The sequence below is a fragment of the Cynocephalus volans genome, chromosome 11 (genome assembly GCF_027409185.1).
Source record: "Cynocephalus volans isolate mCynVol1 chromosome 11, mCynVol1.pri, whole genome shotgun sequence".
Classification (NCBI taxonomy): Eukaryota; Metazoa; Chordata; class Mammalia; order Dermoptera; family Cynocephalidae; genus Cynocephalus; species Cynocephalus volans.
The window spans coordinates 83,400,335-83,420,029 of record NC_084470.1 but is presented as its reverse complement, the minus strand read 5'-3'; the positions used below and the strand labels follow the sequence as shown (position 1 = coordinate 83,420,029).

The 19,695-nt window shown below is 34.0% G+C and overlaps 1 protein-coding gene across 3 annotated transcripts in view; it reads right to left on the bottom strand.

The window, feature by feature from the left end:
• Positions 1-569: 569 nt before the first annotated feature.
• CHL1 (cell adhesion molecule L1 like) overlaps positions 570-19,695 on the bottom strand; it is an 82,913-nt gene continuing 63,787 nt past the window's right edge. For 2 of the 3 annotated variants that reach the window (XM_063114835.1, XM_063114836.1), the window contains 9 exons: positions 15,249-15,471; positions 13,890-14,005; positions 13,553-13,757; positions 13,227-13,349; positions 10,590-10,769; positions 7,125-7,286; positions 6,343-6,474; positions 4,589-4,661; positions 570-786 (listed from right to left, as the gene is read on the bottom strand). In XM_063114835.1, coding sequence (XP_062970905.1) covers positions 570-786; positions 4,589-4,661; positions 6,343-6,474; positions 7,125-7,286; positions 10,590-10,769; positions 13,227-13,349; positions 13,553-13,757; positions 13,890-14,005; positions 15,249-15,471 — 1,431 coding nt within the window. The remainder of the gene's footprint in view (positions 787-4,588; positions 4,662-6,342; positions 6,475-7,124; positions 7,287-10,589; positions 10,770-13,226; positions 13,350-13,552; positions 13,758-13,889; positions 14,006-15,248; positions 15,472-19,695) is intronic. The other variant, XM_063114837.1, reaches the window with a different exon arrangement.

Genomic DNA, 19,695 nt, shown 5'->3' with positions numbered 1-19,695 from the left:
GGAACTCAATAAATACTAGTTGATTGTTCACCTAAGACGTTTACTACTAAAATTTAAATAATACATCTAGACTGTATATATTCAATGAACTATTTTAATAAGACATTCATATTCCTTTTTACATTTTAAATAACCAGTTTGCTTATGATCTTTAACTTGTAGTGAAGGAAAGTCACTAAGACAGTTCTCAGAGACTGAATACAAATGTGCATACAGAAATAAGCCCACAAGTTAGCAACATCTACACAAACACACTGGATAGTAAAATCAGGCAAATATGGAGTACACTAAGTAGGTACTTTGGATTCAGTTGAGATGAATCTAAATACAAGATTTGTTTGTGTTCTGCATTTTGAGCACCTGAAAAACAAAAACAAAACAAAACATGGGCCTGAAGTGCTGGGTATTTTATGTTTTGAAAGAAGTGCTATTTTTCTCAAATAATTGCAGGATGTTGAATTCTGGATGAAATCTTCGGCCAACATATTTCTTTTCCTATGTTCAAGTTCTTGTTCCCTTGAGCAGAGAAATATGAATGGTTGGGGTGATATTGTTTACATGTGTTTTGTTTATGCCCGGAGTGGAAATGTTGCTGTAGAACTTCCATTGCTTTCAACAGATCCTTTCTCCTTAGATCCAGTATAAGCTCCAATAAACGATCCATCTTCATTGAAGAGACCGTGGTCTCCCTCTCCGTATTCGACTAAGCTGTCAGCACTTTCTGTGGCCTGCATGTTCCTATTAAGAGACCGAAGGCTTCCTTTGAGAGGTTTTTCATCACTGTCACTAGAAAACAAGACAGAATAGTTCAACAAAAACTGACATTCATGTTCACATAAAGCAAGACTCATTCATAAGTGCTAATAGGTCTTATAATTTTCAGGACATTCAAATTAGCATGGAAGACAGGTATATAAAGCCCAAATGATGTTTCCACAAATAAATGTTTAAAATGTCATGATCAATTTGCATCATTCAGAGTACTTAAGAAACGATTTTCTGTTATTCACAACACTTCTGCTTCCCTTTAAAACTGGGAGCTTTTGTGGAACATGTGGAGATTCAACCTGTTCACATACTTAGCGGCTTGAATCCCCCCCAAATTCCTATGTTGAAACCTATTCATCAAGATCGTGTTTCTAGAGGTAAAGTCTCTGACAGGTGATTAGATCACGAGGGTGGAGCCCTCATGAATGATATTAGTATCCTTATAGAAGAGGCCCCAGAGAGCTGCCTCACCCATCTCGTGAGGACACAGAGAGAAGGGTCCACTTTCTATAAACCAGAAAGTAGACCCTCACGAGACACCAAATCTGCCGGCAACTTGATATTAGACTTCCAGACTCCCAAACCATGAGAAATAAATTTCTGTTGTTTATAAGCCCCTTGGTTTATGGTATTTGGTTATAGCAGCTTAAATGAACTAAGAAGACAAACGTTATATTCCTTGCTTTCATGGACTTTTGGAGCTCCTAGCTCCAAAGTCTTGATCTTCTGTCTTTACTTTGGATCCTGTACATTCTCCAATATCCTTTCAAAAATTTCTCTTTTACGTAGGTTAATCAATCAAATTCTGTTTCTTGAAACCAAAGAACTTTCTTTAATACAGTCAACAAACTCAAGTTTTTTTAAATTAAGAAAAAAAAAAAAGGAAATGTGTGATATTGTGATATTTTAAGAACACAAATACCATCATATACTGTACTTATAATGTGGGTTTTATTCTTCAACAAAAGCAATGCTGAGTTAGTAAAACGTCAACAAAATGATACAATCATCTAAATTTCTAATCATGACTTTTTAAAGTACCAACTATTACTATTACATAATGCAGTTGTGCATCAAATAAAATGATTTTATAAAATTTAAAAAAGGAAGAATTTGGAAAAAATATAATTAAAATGTCTATAGCATTTTATAATTTGAGGTATTTATCAATGTTGTTCATCAAATATGTCCAGTTCTCAGCTTTCTGGGAACATGGCAGGTCATACTTCTCTGTACACTCTGAGTTAGGCATCACCAGGTAACTTGTTTTGACTAAAAAAAAGTGAGTAAAGGTAACATGTTACTTCCAAGTTGGACAGTTAGAGCTAGTGCTTAATTTGTCCTGTTCCATCTCCACTGCTGTGGTGACCTAGATCCTCATTCACCAGCCAATTCTCCTAAATGCCTAAGATAACCAGAAAAATCTGTGTTGGACACACAACCTGAAGAAGAAAAAGGTTTTGGAGTTGTTTTTGACAACAGCATAACGCAGACCTCCCTGACTGATATACTAATTGGCTCAGAATTAGAATATTGCAGTTACAAAAACAAATCAAAAATAATAATGATAATAAAAAAGAAAGAAAAGAAAAGAAAAAAGGAAAGGAAAGCAAAGCAAGAAAAGAAAAGATGTGGCATTGGCATAGGATCCAAGCAACAAGTAGTGCAGAGAAATAATGAAGAAACTATTACCAGAAACTAGAAGGATAAGAATTCATGTTACGCAAGTATCTAGCAGAACTACCTCCTGGGATAAGGTGGAGAATAGACAATTTTCCTGATCAATGTGTAGTTTGGGGGAAAGAGGTTGGAAAACATTAATTACTATAAAGGGATGCCATATAAATAATGCAGGGGCTGGTGATATCTGTCTTTTTAAAGAAGCAGCAGAGTGTAGGGAAATGAGTTTTTGGCAAGGCATTATTTTAAATTTTTTTGCCTATAAAATTGAACTAATACTGTCTTTCAAAAGTATTTTGAACTGTTGTCATAGATCTCTAATGATCCCTAGTTTTCAATGGTTTCTGCCTCATGGAATTTAAGCCTTTGTTTAATCCACTCCCCTTGAGTGTGGGCTGAACTTCCCAACTCACTCCTACAGAATATAACAGAAGTGATGGGATATCACTTCCAAAATTAGGTTACAAAAAGACTGCGGTTTCCAACCTGGGTGCTTTCTCTTGATTGCTTACAATAAGGGAAGCCAGCTGCCCTGTTGTGAGCTGCACTATGGAAAGGTCCACAGGGCATGGAATTAAAGATAACCTCTGGCCTGTACAGCCCTTAATTTAATTTAACAGTCTGTATGGCATTGAATTCTGCCAATAGCCACATGAGTGGCCTCGGAAATGCATCCTGCTCCAGGTGAGCCTTTAGATGAGACCGTAGCCCTGGTCAAAACCCTGCTGAAACCTCAGGAGAGACCCTGAGCCAGAGGTACCCAGCTGAACCACACCTGGATTCCTGACTCACAAGGTCTTTGAGATAATAAAAGTTTATTATTTTAAGCTGCTAAGTATTGGAGGTAATTGTTATAAGGCAACTGATAACTAATACAATAGTAATGAGCACAATTTGTAAAGTTCCAAAATCCATCCTTCCTTCCTTCCTTTTTTCCTCCCTTTCTCCCTCCTTCCCTTCCTTTCTTTCATTTTTAAAGATCCTTATTCTTGAAAGAGTTTGAAGTTATTATCAAGAAATACAAAAATATAAAAAGAGAGCATTTACTAAGTAGAAGAAGAACAAATAAGTATAGAGCAAAGAGGCACAAGGAGGCTCAAATGTACGACAGTTAACCCAGGATAGCTAATCAGAATACTCCACATCCCCGGTTACTGTGATGAGCCAATCAGGGCCACTCAGATCTTCTTTGATATGGATTCTGGTATCATGTATGCTAAAGTCAATAGAAGCACATAAATTTCAGTAGCTCTCTTTGCTGCAATATACAGAAGAGTTGGCTAAAAATGATGACATCTCAAGCAAGAAGTGCTAGGAAATAGAGAGGCTAAGAAAGGAGAGAAGATGAGAGAGAACCAGAGAGTGAGAAGTTTTAATGCTTTCTCAGAGCTACCTACCTCATACTAGACTTCTTGCTGTTTCTCCCATGGATGGCACTCTTTTACACCCTCATGTATTTGGTCATGCTCTGCCCAGCAGTTAACAGTAACACACAGTTTTTCATCCTTTAAGGCCTAGCTTTTCTCTTTTGGATGATCCTTTTTTCCAGAATCCCTCCTACTCAGAAAATATTACTCCTTTTTATGCTCTCTTATTCTATTTAGTTACTTACAGTTATTTGCATACTTTTTTTCCCCTCTGCACATGAAATTCTAATTTTTTTCCTAAGTTTTTTTTTTTCCTCTGCAGACTAGAGAAAAGGTTGTGTAACTTATTTACCTTTGTAGGTGCACACAGTAGGTTTCCAGATATGTGTCATATGTGTCTGTGGATGTAAACGAATACAATCCAAGATCATAATGGCCATGATAAAGAGTAGCTTCAAGATGTTTTACTACCCCAGATAGATATTCAATTTAAATAAAAATAGTGTCCTTATGTTACACATAGAGCTTCAAGAAAAGGGTCCTAACATACACTTCTGCCTGGATTGTGGTACTTAACACACCCCCACCACCACACACAAAAATTCAGTTGCTATCACTTACATAGGCTCTACTTGTACAAAGTTTTCTTTACGAGGGCATTACAATATAGTCCTGCAACTTTTCTGGTAAGAATACACACTTTTTTGTTCATTTAAGCTTATAACCTAATGAATATGTATTGTGATACATTTTTAAACACAACATTATGTTACCTGTATTCACCAAAGGTTTCATCTTTTACAGACTGAACTTCTGGATCTGGATGCAAATCTTCCTTTTCTTTCACTACAAAAAAAAAAAAAGAAGGAAAGTAATGCAAATAATTTTTAAAGACATTTTAACAGTGCTGTAGAAAGATGGATAAACATGAAGGAAAGCATTGCTCAATTTTTTTCCATGCCAGTGACATAAGATTTTTGTGGCTGTATCTACAACCCATCTGTTACCTCTTTGTTTAAGCAAAAAAGGAAAGAGATTTTCTGGGTTCTACTTATCGATTATCAATCTTGCCAAATGTTGCAAATCATCATGTAACTACTCAAGGGGCAGTAAGTCTTATTGGAAGAGTCCAACTTAGTTTGATCTCTCAATAAAGAACAAATTACTAAATATTCATTTTATTATCCAGACTTTCTGAAGATGCCAGAGGCTTCTATCAGATGTATGTCATTAAACCATCAAAAAATTTAAAAAGTCAATCATTTAGTTGTTCTATTTCACTCATACTCAAAATTGACTCAATAATCACAATATTCAGATCTATAGCAACGTTTCAAATAAGATTTATTTTAAATAGTAGGATACAAGACAAGGAAGGTCTTGCTTTGCTTTGCTCAGAAAACTCAAATAAATAATCCTTCATCATGGTACTTGTTACAACTGCTTGCAGAGATCTAGGGGATTTTCTTAGTTGTCCTACAATATGAGATGCTGATTTGCTTTACTTTTAAGGGCATAATTTGAGGAAGCTTCTTTAAAACATAGATGGGGCCACGCTTCACAAATGATTATTTCTTGAGGATACTCAAAGGGGAAGCTCTATCTCTTTAAAGTTTTCAGTGAATTACCTCCAATATTCAGTAGTCATTCATTATAACACAGTCTTCAGAGGAAAAAATGAAATGCATGACTGCATAAATTATGTATGTAATTTTACAAAAACATACACTCTTGATGATTCTATGTGTATGATGGGTTCCCAATAAATATTTGCTGGGTGAATCATAAGCCAATAAGAAACTTCTCTCACTAATATGAACATCATCAAACTAATACAGTGGGATCTATGCTTCTCTCTATATAAAAGCATCATGAATACTAAGCAAAATAATATTAGTAATACATCATGTATATCTAAAAAAGACAAAACAGATTTGGAAGTTGAATTAAATTAAAGCGAAAGCAAACATTATGTTTACAACTAGGATGGTTTTTGTTTATATTTTATGTACCATTAATTCAAGAAGCAGTATGTTCAATATGTCATGATAATAAGAAATGCATTCCCAGTAATGGTTAACAAAGTTGTCAAATGGAGCCAATAATATTAGAATGCACTAGTGCAAAACATCTGAGTCGTGTATATGTATACAGGCATGCTGTAGATGAGCCCCTTCTTCTTACGACATCAAAACATATGTGTGTCTTAGCAATATGTCTCCTCAATATCTCTGATATTTTACAAATAGAAAATAACAGCTTGGAAATACAATAAGTCTTGTGAGAGCCTATTTTAAGTACCAGAAAAGAGAAAACAAGTAACTACCTAGAGATAATATTATAGATCATACATATTCCCTTTGGTTAGTTAATCTTGTAACCCTCTCAGTATATCGTAGGTTTAATTTACTAATATAAATTTGACTTAAATGAGTAATTAAAAAAATTAAATAAAATATGTCTCTGAAAAATGCCTCCCAGAAAATACATTTAATAACCTGAAAATCACGTTAAGAGACAGTTGTACCTGAATACTTTCCACCTCTGTTCCTCTTCACAAAGCAAACAGTCAACAACATGAGTGTGAGAAGAGCAACTGCACACATCAGTCCAATGAACCAGCCTTGAGTGGAGATGTCGTCATATAAACCAGCATATTCTGTCCCATAAAAAGAAGTCAGAACATTGAATACAGTCTTTGGCTTTATGTAACTTTTGGGAAAATCAGACATTATTTTTGAACATACAAAACAGCATCAATTTTATTTTTCCATTGAATGGCCCAAGAGAGAATGTGATTTGAAGGACCTTTCATGTGGGGGTTGGGGGGAGGCGGGTACTGATAAATTATTCCTTCTTGATTTAGAAAGGGCATTCTTCAAGTGGCATTTGATTCTGAGGATGAAAACCAAGGAAGGACAGTGCAGGCAGACGAAGTTGAATAGAAAAGCAGCAGGAAGCAAGCAAAAGCACAAGCTGCCCTGGTGTTAAGCAGATTACCATGGAGCCTCTGTGGCTGTATTGTTTTTCTTTTCTTTTTAGTCTTTGTCATTAACACGTGTTAATTAGCAGGAGATGTTTCCAGACAACTGCTCTGGTAAACGCAATAAAAGGATAGGTTGGACAATGGTGGAACATTTTTCATTTTGATAATTTTAAAATGCTATGCCCAAACAAATTGAAATTATGATTTTTATAGCTAAGGTACTCCATATTCTTTATCTATCATATAGCACATATGTAAAATTAAATAATCTACGGGACACACTTATTGTCTAAGACTGCCCCAGATATAATCTCATTTCTCACCTCTCCCTCTTGTCTCAATTACATCTTGAAAAATGCTATCGTTATCACCCCAATTCTTAGTCATTAGGCGAACGATATGTTCAGCTCCATGCTCAAATACCTCTATTGGGTGAATCTTTTGAGTAAGATTTACTTCTTCTGATAGCTTCCCGATATCTTTACCTAAGAAATGTACACAGTTAAATCATATGAATTGTAATCATTGAAAAGCAGGCTATAAAAGGTAAAACAACAACAACAAAAAAAAAGCTATTGTTATTTGAGATGAATAAGAAAGCTACTTGTACCATTTTTTTTCTGAGATAGTTTTTGAATTATCAGAAGATGAAGAAAAACAACACTTTAAGACTTTTTTCACATACTGAAATTGAGTAAAAAAAAAGGAACTCAATTCATGGCCACTCAAGGTGATAGATTTGTTAATAAAATGGTACTATACATCTGTCTGCTCACATGAATGGTTTGAAACCAAACACAGACTTTAAAAAATTATATATATAATGTTGTGTAATTTGGATTTTCACAACCTAGCAGCAAGTTGAGTATGGTCTTTTTGGTTTATAATTGACATCATATAATATTATGATCTTAACTAACTATATACTAATTTTTTCCTTGTTCTTCTCCATAAATACTGATAAAATAGCATCATAATAGGTCATATACTAAAAATTTGAAATTTGTGGAAATTTAAGCTGCATAAAGTGCAGGTTTACAGGTTAATTTAAATGGAATAATTTCACTGACATTTTGAATGTGGCATAAGAATTAATAATTTTCAAAAAAGAAATATCAATAAGTCAATATGTTAATAAATCTCAGAGTAGCAAATAAAGCGAAATTTAATTAAAATATACATTAATTTTTGACCTTACAGCTAAATGTCTAAAATATTTTTGCGTTCAGTCCAAATGCTAGGAGTCAACTCAATATAGTAAATGTAAACCAGAAAATATTAGCCAATTATATGTAAAATAAAATATGTTCCTTACCAAGAATACTAGGGGTTATGAAACTCTGTTTTAAGTGGGTATATGTTACACACTAATATTTTGTTATAACTTTTCACCATAAAGTAAAAAATGATTATATAGTTACTGAATAACAAAAAGACTTCATTAAAAAATGGCACCATGGGAGAAAAAAGGTGAGTTATATAGCTGAGCAAAGCCTTTGAGATTGAGCACCATTGAAACAGAATGCAATTAATTTTGACCTTGAAAAACAGAAATATTAGTATAACATTAAGTAGTGCAAGTTTTTGAAAAATAGGGCAAAGAAGTGATTTATTCAAATCGCTAATGACAAAAAAAGAATATTTCTGATTAACTCCATTTTCCTCCTTTTAGATTACGGAATATGATCCAATTGAAAATTGGAATGACAACCAAAAAACAAGAAGAAAAAAATGCTTATTGATCAAATCTCACTCTCTGAATAAATGCCAAATAACCTTAAAATGGGCTATCTAGGCAGAACAAGAAGACACACAGTAGTAGATTCTGATGTGTACAAAATTCATAAATTTTAGAGTTTATAGTGATATTAAGATGTATCTCCTCAGTGGAGATACATATATATTCAAAGATCGTGTTGAAATGCAGTGGGAAAAGAGGTTACAATTTTTTCCCGTAAATTTGGCAAGACATGTCTATAGAAGTGAAATCAGTGTCAACTGGGGAAGGGACAGTAGCTGGAATACTGAAAATGCAGATTCCTGAAAAAGAGCACAAACACTAGTAAGGAACATTTTAAAATTACTGACACAGAAGACAGTGAAGAAATCTGCTTTAAGACACTCAACCACATTAGTCCATATCAGTTTTTAGAAAAGATGTGGCATCAGTTATAAAATCACACAAATAGCATTTCCATTCTCCAAAAAACAACTTGATAAACATAAATGCAACCAAGACCAAACTTTCCAAGATATATACTAGAATGTGTAATATTTGTAAGGCAATTTGTGGATATTGTTACATGCTGCAAAACTGGCAAGAATGGGATTAGCATTCCTCGTGCATATGATGGTCTTGGTTCTATCAAAATATCAACCACATCAGTGCCTTAAACTCTGTTTTTAAAAAATACAGAAGTTGTATATTTACTTGACTACTATCCTGACTTCTTCGTATTGAACACTTGATGCCAGCTGGAACACTTGAGAAATAAAATCCTTTTAGTTACTAGGAAGTTTTCAATCACCATCTAAATCTAATTTTTACGAGAAGATAAATGAGTTCTTCATTTCACTTGGTGTTCAATTCATCCTATAATCTGTGAGTCTTTTGGGAGAAATTATTTGAATACATATATGCTTTTTCTATGTAAGGAATTTTAATTATTTAATGAGTCTGAGAAAAATATAAGCCCTTCACTATTTAGATACATTGGGAACAATAAGAGGGAGAAACCCCTGACAACAAAGGTCAGAGCATAACCAATCACACGCAAACACCTTGATTTACAGTGATTCACAAATTTGAATGTATTTTAACATAATTTCTTTAATAAGTGACAGACAATTAATTTTCCTCTTTACTTTTTTCTCCTCTTCCTGGTATCTCTTGCATTACTTCTACCACTTTTCTAATCTACAGTTTGGAGAAGCATTCAGAACAGAGTATGACACGTTCTACATGGTATATAATTCTATTTCCCTTCCTGCCATTTCCCATTCCCTCCTTCTCTTCCCCAAATATACTTCCATGCCTGACCAGCCTGAACCCCACACAAGTCCCTCTTTTTTAACTTATCAGTGTGTACATCAGTTCCTCTGATCCATTTCTCTTTATTACTCTACGCTCTTATTTCTCTGCTGATGCCCTATTGATGTCATGGACAGCCTTAGCAAGAACCTGCTATGCTTATAATTGGAGAAATAACTTGGGAAGGGAAATGGTTATGAGGAAGAAAAAAAAATAGGAAAGTGAAATTAAATTAGGAGGATTGTACCACAAGTGAAACCATAGATTTATGAGACATTTTAAAGCCAGTTATTTGGCATCAACCACCAGACAATAAAATGAAACTGACATATGAATCAATGTATACATGAGTCAAGGCATGGAAGTGAAATGAATTAGATCTGTGTTGTGAAATGTCTACCAATGCAAGAGAAAAATATTTTTCTGTATGGAAACATTTCCAAAAGAAAAAATATCCCTCTACTGACCTCGTGAATAACTTTATGACCTTATGTTCCCCTATTTTAATTAAGTCAAATTATAGTTTCTGACCTTGTATACAATAAGCAATGGTTTGGTTGCTGTTGGGCAGAAATCCATAAATTAAGTCAATGTGAACTTTACAAATAAGATTAATAAATTCTGTATCTATGTGGAAAAACAGAAGGTCAGATGGATTTGGATCACAATCATTTTTAATTTATAGTGAATAGCATGGTACATTCTTTTCAGAGCAGTTTTTTAAAAGAAACAGCATGTAGAAGCTTCAGATACTTACTCCCTTCCCCTAATGTGGAGCTCTCCTCAGTGACTGGTTTTCCACAGCCCTTTGAAGTACAAGCCCTCAAGTAGAATTTGTATTTAGTAGTTGCACTGAGGTTTGAGAGACGCCAGCTGGGCTTTGATGGAGTTGTAATGTTGATATCATTTAATTCTCCAATTTCATAGGTGTCATTTACTAAAGAAATAAACATGAACAAAAATGCCTCAAATTCTGTAGTACTTAATTCAAGACACATTGTTCTTTATTTTTGCTTCTACCATGCTTTGCTATGCAAGAAGTTATCTTAATTATTTACAACCATCAACTCACTTAATCCTATGAGGTAGTACAATCACTATGACCATCTCATACATGGGGAAATTGAGGTCTGGCAAGAATAAACAGCTTACCCAGATCTAGAGCCAGTAATTGGCAAGCTAGGATTTAAATCCAAACCATGTTTTTTTTGACTCCAGAGACCAAATTCTTAACTACTGTGACATACTGGAACCAACCACCTTCATAATACGTATTAAAAATGATGGACTTCCCCCCATTATTATATTATCATTGTATCCTTGACTAAAGTACTTTTAATCTACTTTTGGGTAAATAATTTGGATAATGTTTTATTTTTGTCTTCTAAGTTTTCTAGTTTAATATGTGGCACTGAATAGTAGAATCAATCGATCAATCAATAAATTATTTTTAAATATCTAGTGTGTGCTAAGCACTATGTAAAGTGCCAAGGGATAAAAAGATGAATCAGATAATTTCTTTCAACAAATTTGGAATCTAGCAAGGATATGAGATTTGTGTAACAGCACAGAGTATTAAAAAATGACTATAAGAACAGTCCAAGAGATTAAATCAGTTGTCCAAGAGAGTGCAGCTGTTAATGGCAACAAAAGGACTATAATTGTTCTTGACTCTCAGGCCACGATATCACACAGGTAAAAAACTGTATTTATGGTTAACATAAAAATTCCTTCCTTGGTCTATACGGTGCAATTAGATCAATGAAAAGAAAGAAAAAGCAAATGAACAAACTAGGGATCCAAACATTGGAAATAAGGAAGTAAGATCATCACTACTTATAAATTATTTAACAGCACAATTGTAAAATGGCACAACATCAACTGAAAAACTACAACAATCAATATAAAAATTCAGGGAAGTATATATAGAGCTCTCATATATACAAACAGCAACTATTTAGAACATATAACAGCAATAACAAGAAAGGTAAACTACCTTAAAATGTCTCAATCACTTAATATTAATAGACAGCAAAATAATAATAAATTTAATCATTCTATAAAAAATCCACATATTAAGCAGTATAATAATCATTATAACTGTTAATATTTCACCTTCTTCTCTCTATCATCTAAGAACCTGTTTTTAAATTAAATTTCAATCTTACATACAAATCAATATGAAGGCTAGAATTTAATTAATATTGAGTTTTTAATTGTCAGGATAAGGATAAGGCATATCTTTGCCAAACAAATTTTTAAAAATCATCAAATATTTCTTCAATTCTTTCTACATTTTTGAAAACTGGCTTATGGAACAGTTTAAGCTAAGAACTAAGCAACTGGAATTAGATCAACTTGGGTTTGCCTTCTTACTTTAACACTTATCATACCGCATGACCCTAGGCAAGTGCACACCAAATGCCTCAATTCCCTCATGCACACAATAGTGACCGTACATAACTCATAGATTTCTTATTGAATGAAGTAATGCAGTGAGAGTACTTAGTACTGATCCTGCCACATAACAAGCACTGAAATTTTGACTTTTTAAAAATTCATGTTCTCAAAATCTAAAATTTTCGTGGTAGGACGGCTGCTAAAATTTTCTATAATTTCAGTCCTCCAATTTCCATTTTGAGATAATTCTTAGATTTGAAGACTGTTAGAGGTGGGAGATGGCTATGATTAAACATGACCTGATTTTGTTTAAACATTCTTTTTTCAATGTAATGGCACAGCAGCATGTGGGTAGAGCCTGTTCTGAATAATGGTCCAAAGACAACTTTTTAGTCCTCTCAATATTACCTACCTAAACCAGCAGGCTACCGGTAAAGTATTCTACAAACATAAGTGTATTTAGGGTTGAGACTGGCAGCATTTATCTGAGGCACAAGAGGGAGCATAGTGTGGAAGTTACATGTGCTTTAAATCTCCATTACAACACTTACTAACTCTGCTCTTTGGCATCTTTTTTAATTCCCAAGGCCTCTTCTATATAAATATTAAACACACTTTTTTTTGGTATCCACTGGCACATTGCTTTTCTCTTACAACAGGGGTCAGCAAACCCTCCTGTCAAGGGCTAGATTGTAAATATTTTAGACCCTGCAGACCATGCAGCCTACATTGCAAAGACTCAACTCTGCCACTCTAGTAAGAAAGCAGCTATAGGCAATATGTAAATAAGTGGACATAGCTATGTTTCAATAAAACTTTATTTATAAACACAAGCAACAGGCTGGATTTGTCCAGTGCCCTAAGGACGTATATAAACAAGCCTACAAACCATGGCCTTAAGTGATCATTATATTATTAATAAAGGAAACTAAAGACTCAGCCAAAAAACGAAATATTAACAGGTTAATCCCAATTCAAATTTCTATCTACTTACTTATCTGGTATTGTAATAAATAGCCAGTTAAGTTTCCATTTAATTTTGTAGGTAGTCCCCAGGATAAAGTGGCAGTGTCTTTATCAACTTTGATGACCTTGAGAAAAGTTGGCTGTTCAGGTACTAGAAAACACAAGACCAAGAATAAACACTCATAAACTGGTAAATTTCTTAAAAGTAAGCCTCATTAGATATCAAGTTTTTATAGGAATTGAGAAGCTAACTCATATAAAGTATACATTAACTACTAACAAGGGAGGCAATGTCTAACGTGGTTATTGGAAAATTTCCATTGTTGGCACCATTCCAAAATGTTATTCTCTCACCTCCTTCTGGTGTTTGAAATGTATAAGGCTCACTTTCTGGACCAGCTCCTTTGGAATTATAGGCTAAGACTGTTAAGTGAAATTCACTAAAGGCATCTAGGGAAGGAACCATTCCATGGTTTCTTTGTCCTGAAAATCTTAGAGTGTTTACTTCTTTGGGATGTGTTCTTCCATCCAACAGACTTTTTGTTTTCCACCAATTTATCTGCAATGAAAATATGAACCCTTTAACATATCAACCATGGTGGCAGATTCTCTTTCGGCTTTTTCTGAAATCAGTTTTTATTCCCGGGCGTGATACTAATTCAACAACAAGAAGGGAAAACATGATAAAAACCTGATATCCTTTCAGATGTCCATGTACTCTGTCCTTTGGAATTGTTGACCAGGAAACTTTAACTAATGTACTGTTTATAATGTCCACCCCATGGATCACGGGAGCTGTGTCAGGATCTGTTAAGCAAGTAAGGTTGATTAGCTTTCAATAACCTCCAAATATGATTATTAGGATACTTTGCAAAAGGTGATTTCCATCATGTTTAATCTGGGGAAAGCACTTTTATGAAATCAATCCCAAATGAAACCAAGATAATTTCTCATTACAGAGAAGTTTCTCAGCCCAAATACATTCCTAGGAGAAGAGGACAGCTTGTACAAAAATGAAGCTCTCCAGATGGAGACAATTTGGTCAAATATAACTGGAAACTTAAAACAGTAGCCACTGAAATGTCCTGTGGGCATCTTACCTTTGGAAGCAAGTGAACTACACTAGTTATATAAATAAAATTACTTGGAAATGTGGTTAATCAAATATTAATAACAACAGCTAACATTACTTGAACATATGCTATATGTCAGGCTCTCTACTAAGGGCCTTTTATGGATTTGCTCATATAGTCCTTAGAATAACCCAATGAAGTAGGTATCATTATCCCCATTCTATACGGGTTCTTACAACAGATGGATAAACCAAACACAGAGAAGTCAAGTGATGTGTCCTGTGTCCTTTTATTTGGGTAGAAGAATTTGAATAGTAGGTTCTTGACCTTCTTCTATTCTTGGATCAAAATATTACTTTGGATGCAGGAAGAACAATGAGAATGTGCTTAGTCTATAGTGATATAGAATGAAGTGTAATTTCTTTTTCCAATAATAAATTTGTAGCAGTTGTCAGTATCTAATAATATGATCAAATCAGCAGTACCTCAAAATTGCCTGTGTGTGTGTGTGTGTGTGTGTGTGTAATTCTATACACAATCTGGGTCTATATCTAATTTGTGTTAGGAAGGTTCCAGGCATGCAACTGAGGCCCAGAGCAGGGAAGCAGGTGGCTGTCAGGAGGTTCTTGACAAGTAAGGGCAAAAGTAATTGAAAGCCTTGAAAACCTTATGACAGCTGTGCAGCTTAACTGAGTGCAGTGATGAATCCACGCCTTTGATTTTCAACATAGAAATCTCTTTACTGAGAAACAGAATAAATTTAAAATTTTCAAAATATTTTTTAGCACTGTATACTGAGCAACTGTCCTGCAGGCAACTCTAAGGTAGGAACCATATGTTATATTTCTTTTTATCTCCCACAGCTAGTACATGCTTTTTGAACACAATAGATGCTCCAAAATGTTTACTGACATAAATTCAATATACTTAGAGAAACTGTTATTGAAGTGCTTAGTAGTTTCAGGTGCACCACTTACAGTCTTCTCCAGAATAGAGAGTCACTGACTGAGGTTCAGGCCCAGAGCCGAGTTGATTGACAGCTTGGACTTGGACATCATAAGGAGCATAGACAGTAGGTGTCATCACCCGCAATGTGTGGTTTGTGACTGTTTCTTCTTCCCACTCCATTGGGGCTCCCTGTGGCTTCCAGGAGACTCTGTACTCCAGTCCTGGCCCATTCTGCTCCATGGATTTCAAAGGCTAAAATACAAGCAAGACTCATTTGGTATGATCACAGATATGTTGACTCAGAGACAATGATGGATCACTGCTATAGAGAGATCATTTCTTCAGAGATCATAAATCCCCCTCCTACATTTAGAAACAGTTATGAATATTTTTGTCATTCAGTAAGTTTAAATTTGAAAATTAGTCCCCCATCTCCCTGTGTAAAGGGACCCACACACTTTAGATGTCTGGATTATGCCCTTACGGTTAAGTCTAAGTTTTCTTATAAGAAAGGATTTACAAAGAAATTCCACAGAAGATTTTAGCTTTGGCTTCTGTTTTCCACTATCTTCCACCTTTTCACTCCTAATGAACTGGCAGAAATAAAAAGGACATGACTGTGAATTCTTTGGTTGTGAATGGGATTCTCCCATGACTTTTAGGCAGAACTGTTTCCTCCATCTGATACCATCCTTCTCTGTCTTTCTTCCATGGAAGGAGAAAGATTAAGTAAATCTTTATTTTTGAAGAATACGCATGTTTATAAATTAGTAACCAGAAGCAATAGCATCTCTCTTTACCCATTTACTTTGCTGTATGAAAATATTTGGTGGAGGAATTTTTAGTATAGGAATTCAATTATTTCCACTCTAGTTTTTAATTGAGTCATGCTTTAATTTTTAAAAATTAATGTAATTTAAACCACCTGTTTAATTTCACAAAAATGGGAATTTGCATTTAAATGAATCCATTATATCAAACATGGTACATTTAAAAATGTGATTTTAAGATTATAAGGTTCACTTACATAAACAGTAATTTTGTCTGCATATGTGGGTGATTCAATAATGTCATATATAGAGTTCTTACAGAATTTGTAATGCTTCTTGACTCAGTCTAATTTACTAAAATACTTATTAGAGGCATTGATTTGAATTAAGTTGAAAGCATAGTGCTATATCAGCAAATTACTTTCAAGTCTATGCTTATTCCAAGGTAAATACTTAAATTATCTGTGAGGAAAGAAAATCAAAACAAAAACTTTATGAGATTTTCCAAAGCCATTGTTAATACTTGCATTCATTGAAAAGTCTTCCTTCAAGACATCTTTTAGTATGATATGAATTTAAATTCACTAGGGGCTTTAGCATTGTCCAGATGAATTAGCCACAAGCTTTTAGTTCCATACTGCAATATGGAATTATAATTTACTTCGGCCCTACTGACAATAAATGCATACAAATAATGTTCAATTTACACATTTTGCTCCAGGAAAAACAAATAAATTTAATAAAGGTCCCTGGTAAATTTAAAACAAACTGTACAATTTTTAAGAAAAATCTTTAGCTATATAGTCATCCCTCCGTGGAGTATCCATGAGGGATTGGTCCCAGGACCTCCCATGATAACAAAACTCACAGATGCTGAAGTCTCTGGTATAAAATGGTGTAATATTTGCATATACCATATACACATCCTCCTATAAACTTTAAATCTAGATTTACTTATAATATCTAGATTACCTATAATACCTAATACAATGTAAATGCTAACTAAATAGTTGTTACACTGTATTATTTAGAAAATGATGACATGTTCAGTACAGATGCTACATTTTTCCTGGATATTTTCTATCCAAGGTTGGTTGAATCCATGGATGCAGAATTCACGGATATGGAGGGCTAACTATACTACCAGCCTCTTTGGTGCCTGGGCTCCCAAAGAAACAGTAGGAACACTTTGTATTTGGCTCTGAGAAAATGGCCAACAAAACCTCAGAAAATTCTCAAATAAGCCTCCTAACAAAGATAGAAGACAAGGAGCAAGGGGAGAAGCAAGAGCAGAGCAGGCATGAAGTCCAGGGGCCTTCTCTTCCCCTCATAAAGTTGCCCTCAAGGAAGTGGTCTCTAGAAAAGAGGTTCTTAACCTGGGGTCTTGGAATCTCTAGATGAGGTCCAGGGATGCCCTTCAAAGAATCTGAGAAGCCCATGACATTATTAGCAAAACTTTTTGTGTACAATTTCCTAGAAAAACATTCTGTACTTTTAACACATTGTCAAAGAGATCTACGAACCAAGCAAGATTATCCCTACTGATCTAGAAACTGCACAGATTGTCATGCTGCCTTAATTCCATTTTATTTTTAAAAATTTTTTAACACTTTTATTTATTTTTTAATTGACAAAAATTGTGTATCTTTATTGTGTGCAACATGTTGTTTTGAAGTATGTATACATTGTGGAATGACTAAATCTAGCTAATTAACATATTCATTACCTCACAGAAGTAATTTTTGTGGTGAGAACACTTAGATCTACTTCCTTAGCCATTTTCAAAAAGATAATACGTTGTTATTAACTATAGTCACCATGTTGTACAATATTCCATTTAATTCCACTTAATTCCAATTTAAAGCAGCTGGATTTTCTTATTACACTTTTAACAGAAATACTAAAACCTAGCTTCTTTAGGTGTTAAACAACTTGGCTGTGATGATATAACCAGGCAATTGAAGAAGTCTTTACCTCCCAACATCAGTGGGGTTTTGGGGGTTGTTTGTTTGTTTGTTTTTTGGTGTTTTTGAAATTAGAAATTTGTTATTTGATTAAAAGAAGTTAAAAATTCATATAAATATACTTCTGTATATTTACAGGAGAATAGGAACTATCAAGCAAAAAACATCCTGATACAAATATTTACTTGACTAGGTCGTAGTGGGCTCTGTTCCTCTGTTTTGAGAAATAGGAAATTATCATGTTTAAACATTTAAAGTATGTAAGTGAGACATGACCCAATTAATATATGAAAAGTGAATTTTAGAAGATAATGCTAACTAAAAAGACTAGTTCTACCATTAAGTTAACATTTAATGTGTTAATTTTAAATGAATCCTGTTTAATGCTAAATGAAAAACATAAAAGAGACAAAAATTAAGGACATCCAGTTTGTTCCTATTTTCATCTATATTTTTAATCCTTTTGTGAAAGATCAATTTTTTTTTTTAAACAAGCTGTGTCTCTCTGATCATTATCTTGTAGACAGAAATTATTTTGTGAGTCAAGTCTCTGGAGAGGGTCTGGTAATTGATTCACAGTATCTGCTTGTCAACTTGGGAAATACCTGGCATCTAGCTCCCTTCTACAGGATGATCCAAGGAAAACAACACTCAATGAATGAATATTCTTAAACATCACTGGCTGTGCTGGTGAAGGTATCTGATAGGAGTACTTCAAGATAATATGAAACATGATGAACATACGAATGTAACAATTTAGATCCAAATCTATGTGACTACATCCTTCCTCTTCAGTCAATTAATTACTGAATTACATGTCATCTGCTCTTCAAAGACAAATTATAAACACTTTCTTGGCTTAGTCTTATTCTTACAAGAAGAGAACATTAGTAATCAGTCTTTTTATCTTTTGGGGGAAAAAAGGTAACTTACGAGTAAGAGGAGCAATAAGGAAGACTCAAGTTTTCTGCCCTGTTTTCAGTGTGATTCAGCACACGGCATCCAGGTGATATTATTAAACTCTGGGGATCCCAGCTTCTGCGTATGAAACATAAGACTGACACCCCTGAGCTACTGTAGCCCCCTAGAGGAGTGGTGAGGTTTAATGAGCTAACATTATGGGAACATGTGTGCTTCTCTGAGAAAGTGACCTGCAAACTACGTAATATTAATAGGTGATATTCAATCAGTTATATCATCTACCTTACTGAAACTTCTATGAAATTTAAAGGAGGATAAGACAGGTATACTTTCAAATAATAAAAGACTAATAATTTCAAACTATAAATTAAGTAATTATCAAGACAACGTGATAGTAACTATTTGTGGCCACAAATTCAAGGAAAGAATAATATTCTTGGATATATTAAGTTTTTATGTATTACCAAATTTTTCTTCAAATTTTCGACATCTTAAATTTGCAAAACTTAATTTTACTAAAATGAAAATAAAGGGTTAGTGTTGATATAAAAAAGGTTGTCTAAATATTTTACAGGTATGAGCTGTGTGATTATGTAATGAGTTACAAGATCAATATATGAGGGTAAAAAAAGCGAACCAGACTTTATAAACTTTAAAATTCTTCCAAGAACCATACCTAGAATAAGGTGTGGAAATAAATTAAAATGTCCCATCGTATATTAAAAAGTATTCTGTTTTCACAAAACTCAATGAATTCAATGTCAGAGGCTTACTATTAATTAGAATGCTTGAAAGGTAATCTACATATACTTGTTCATAAA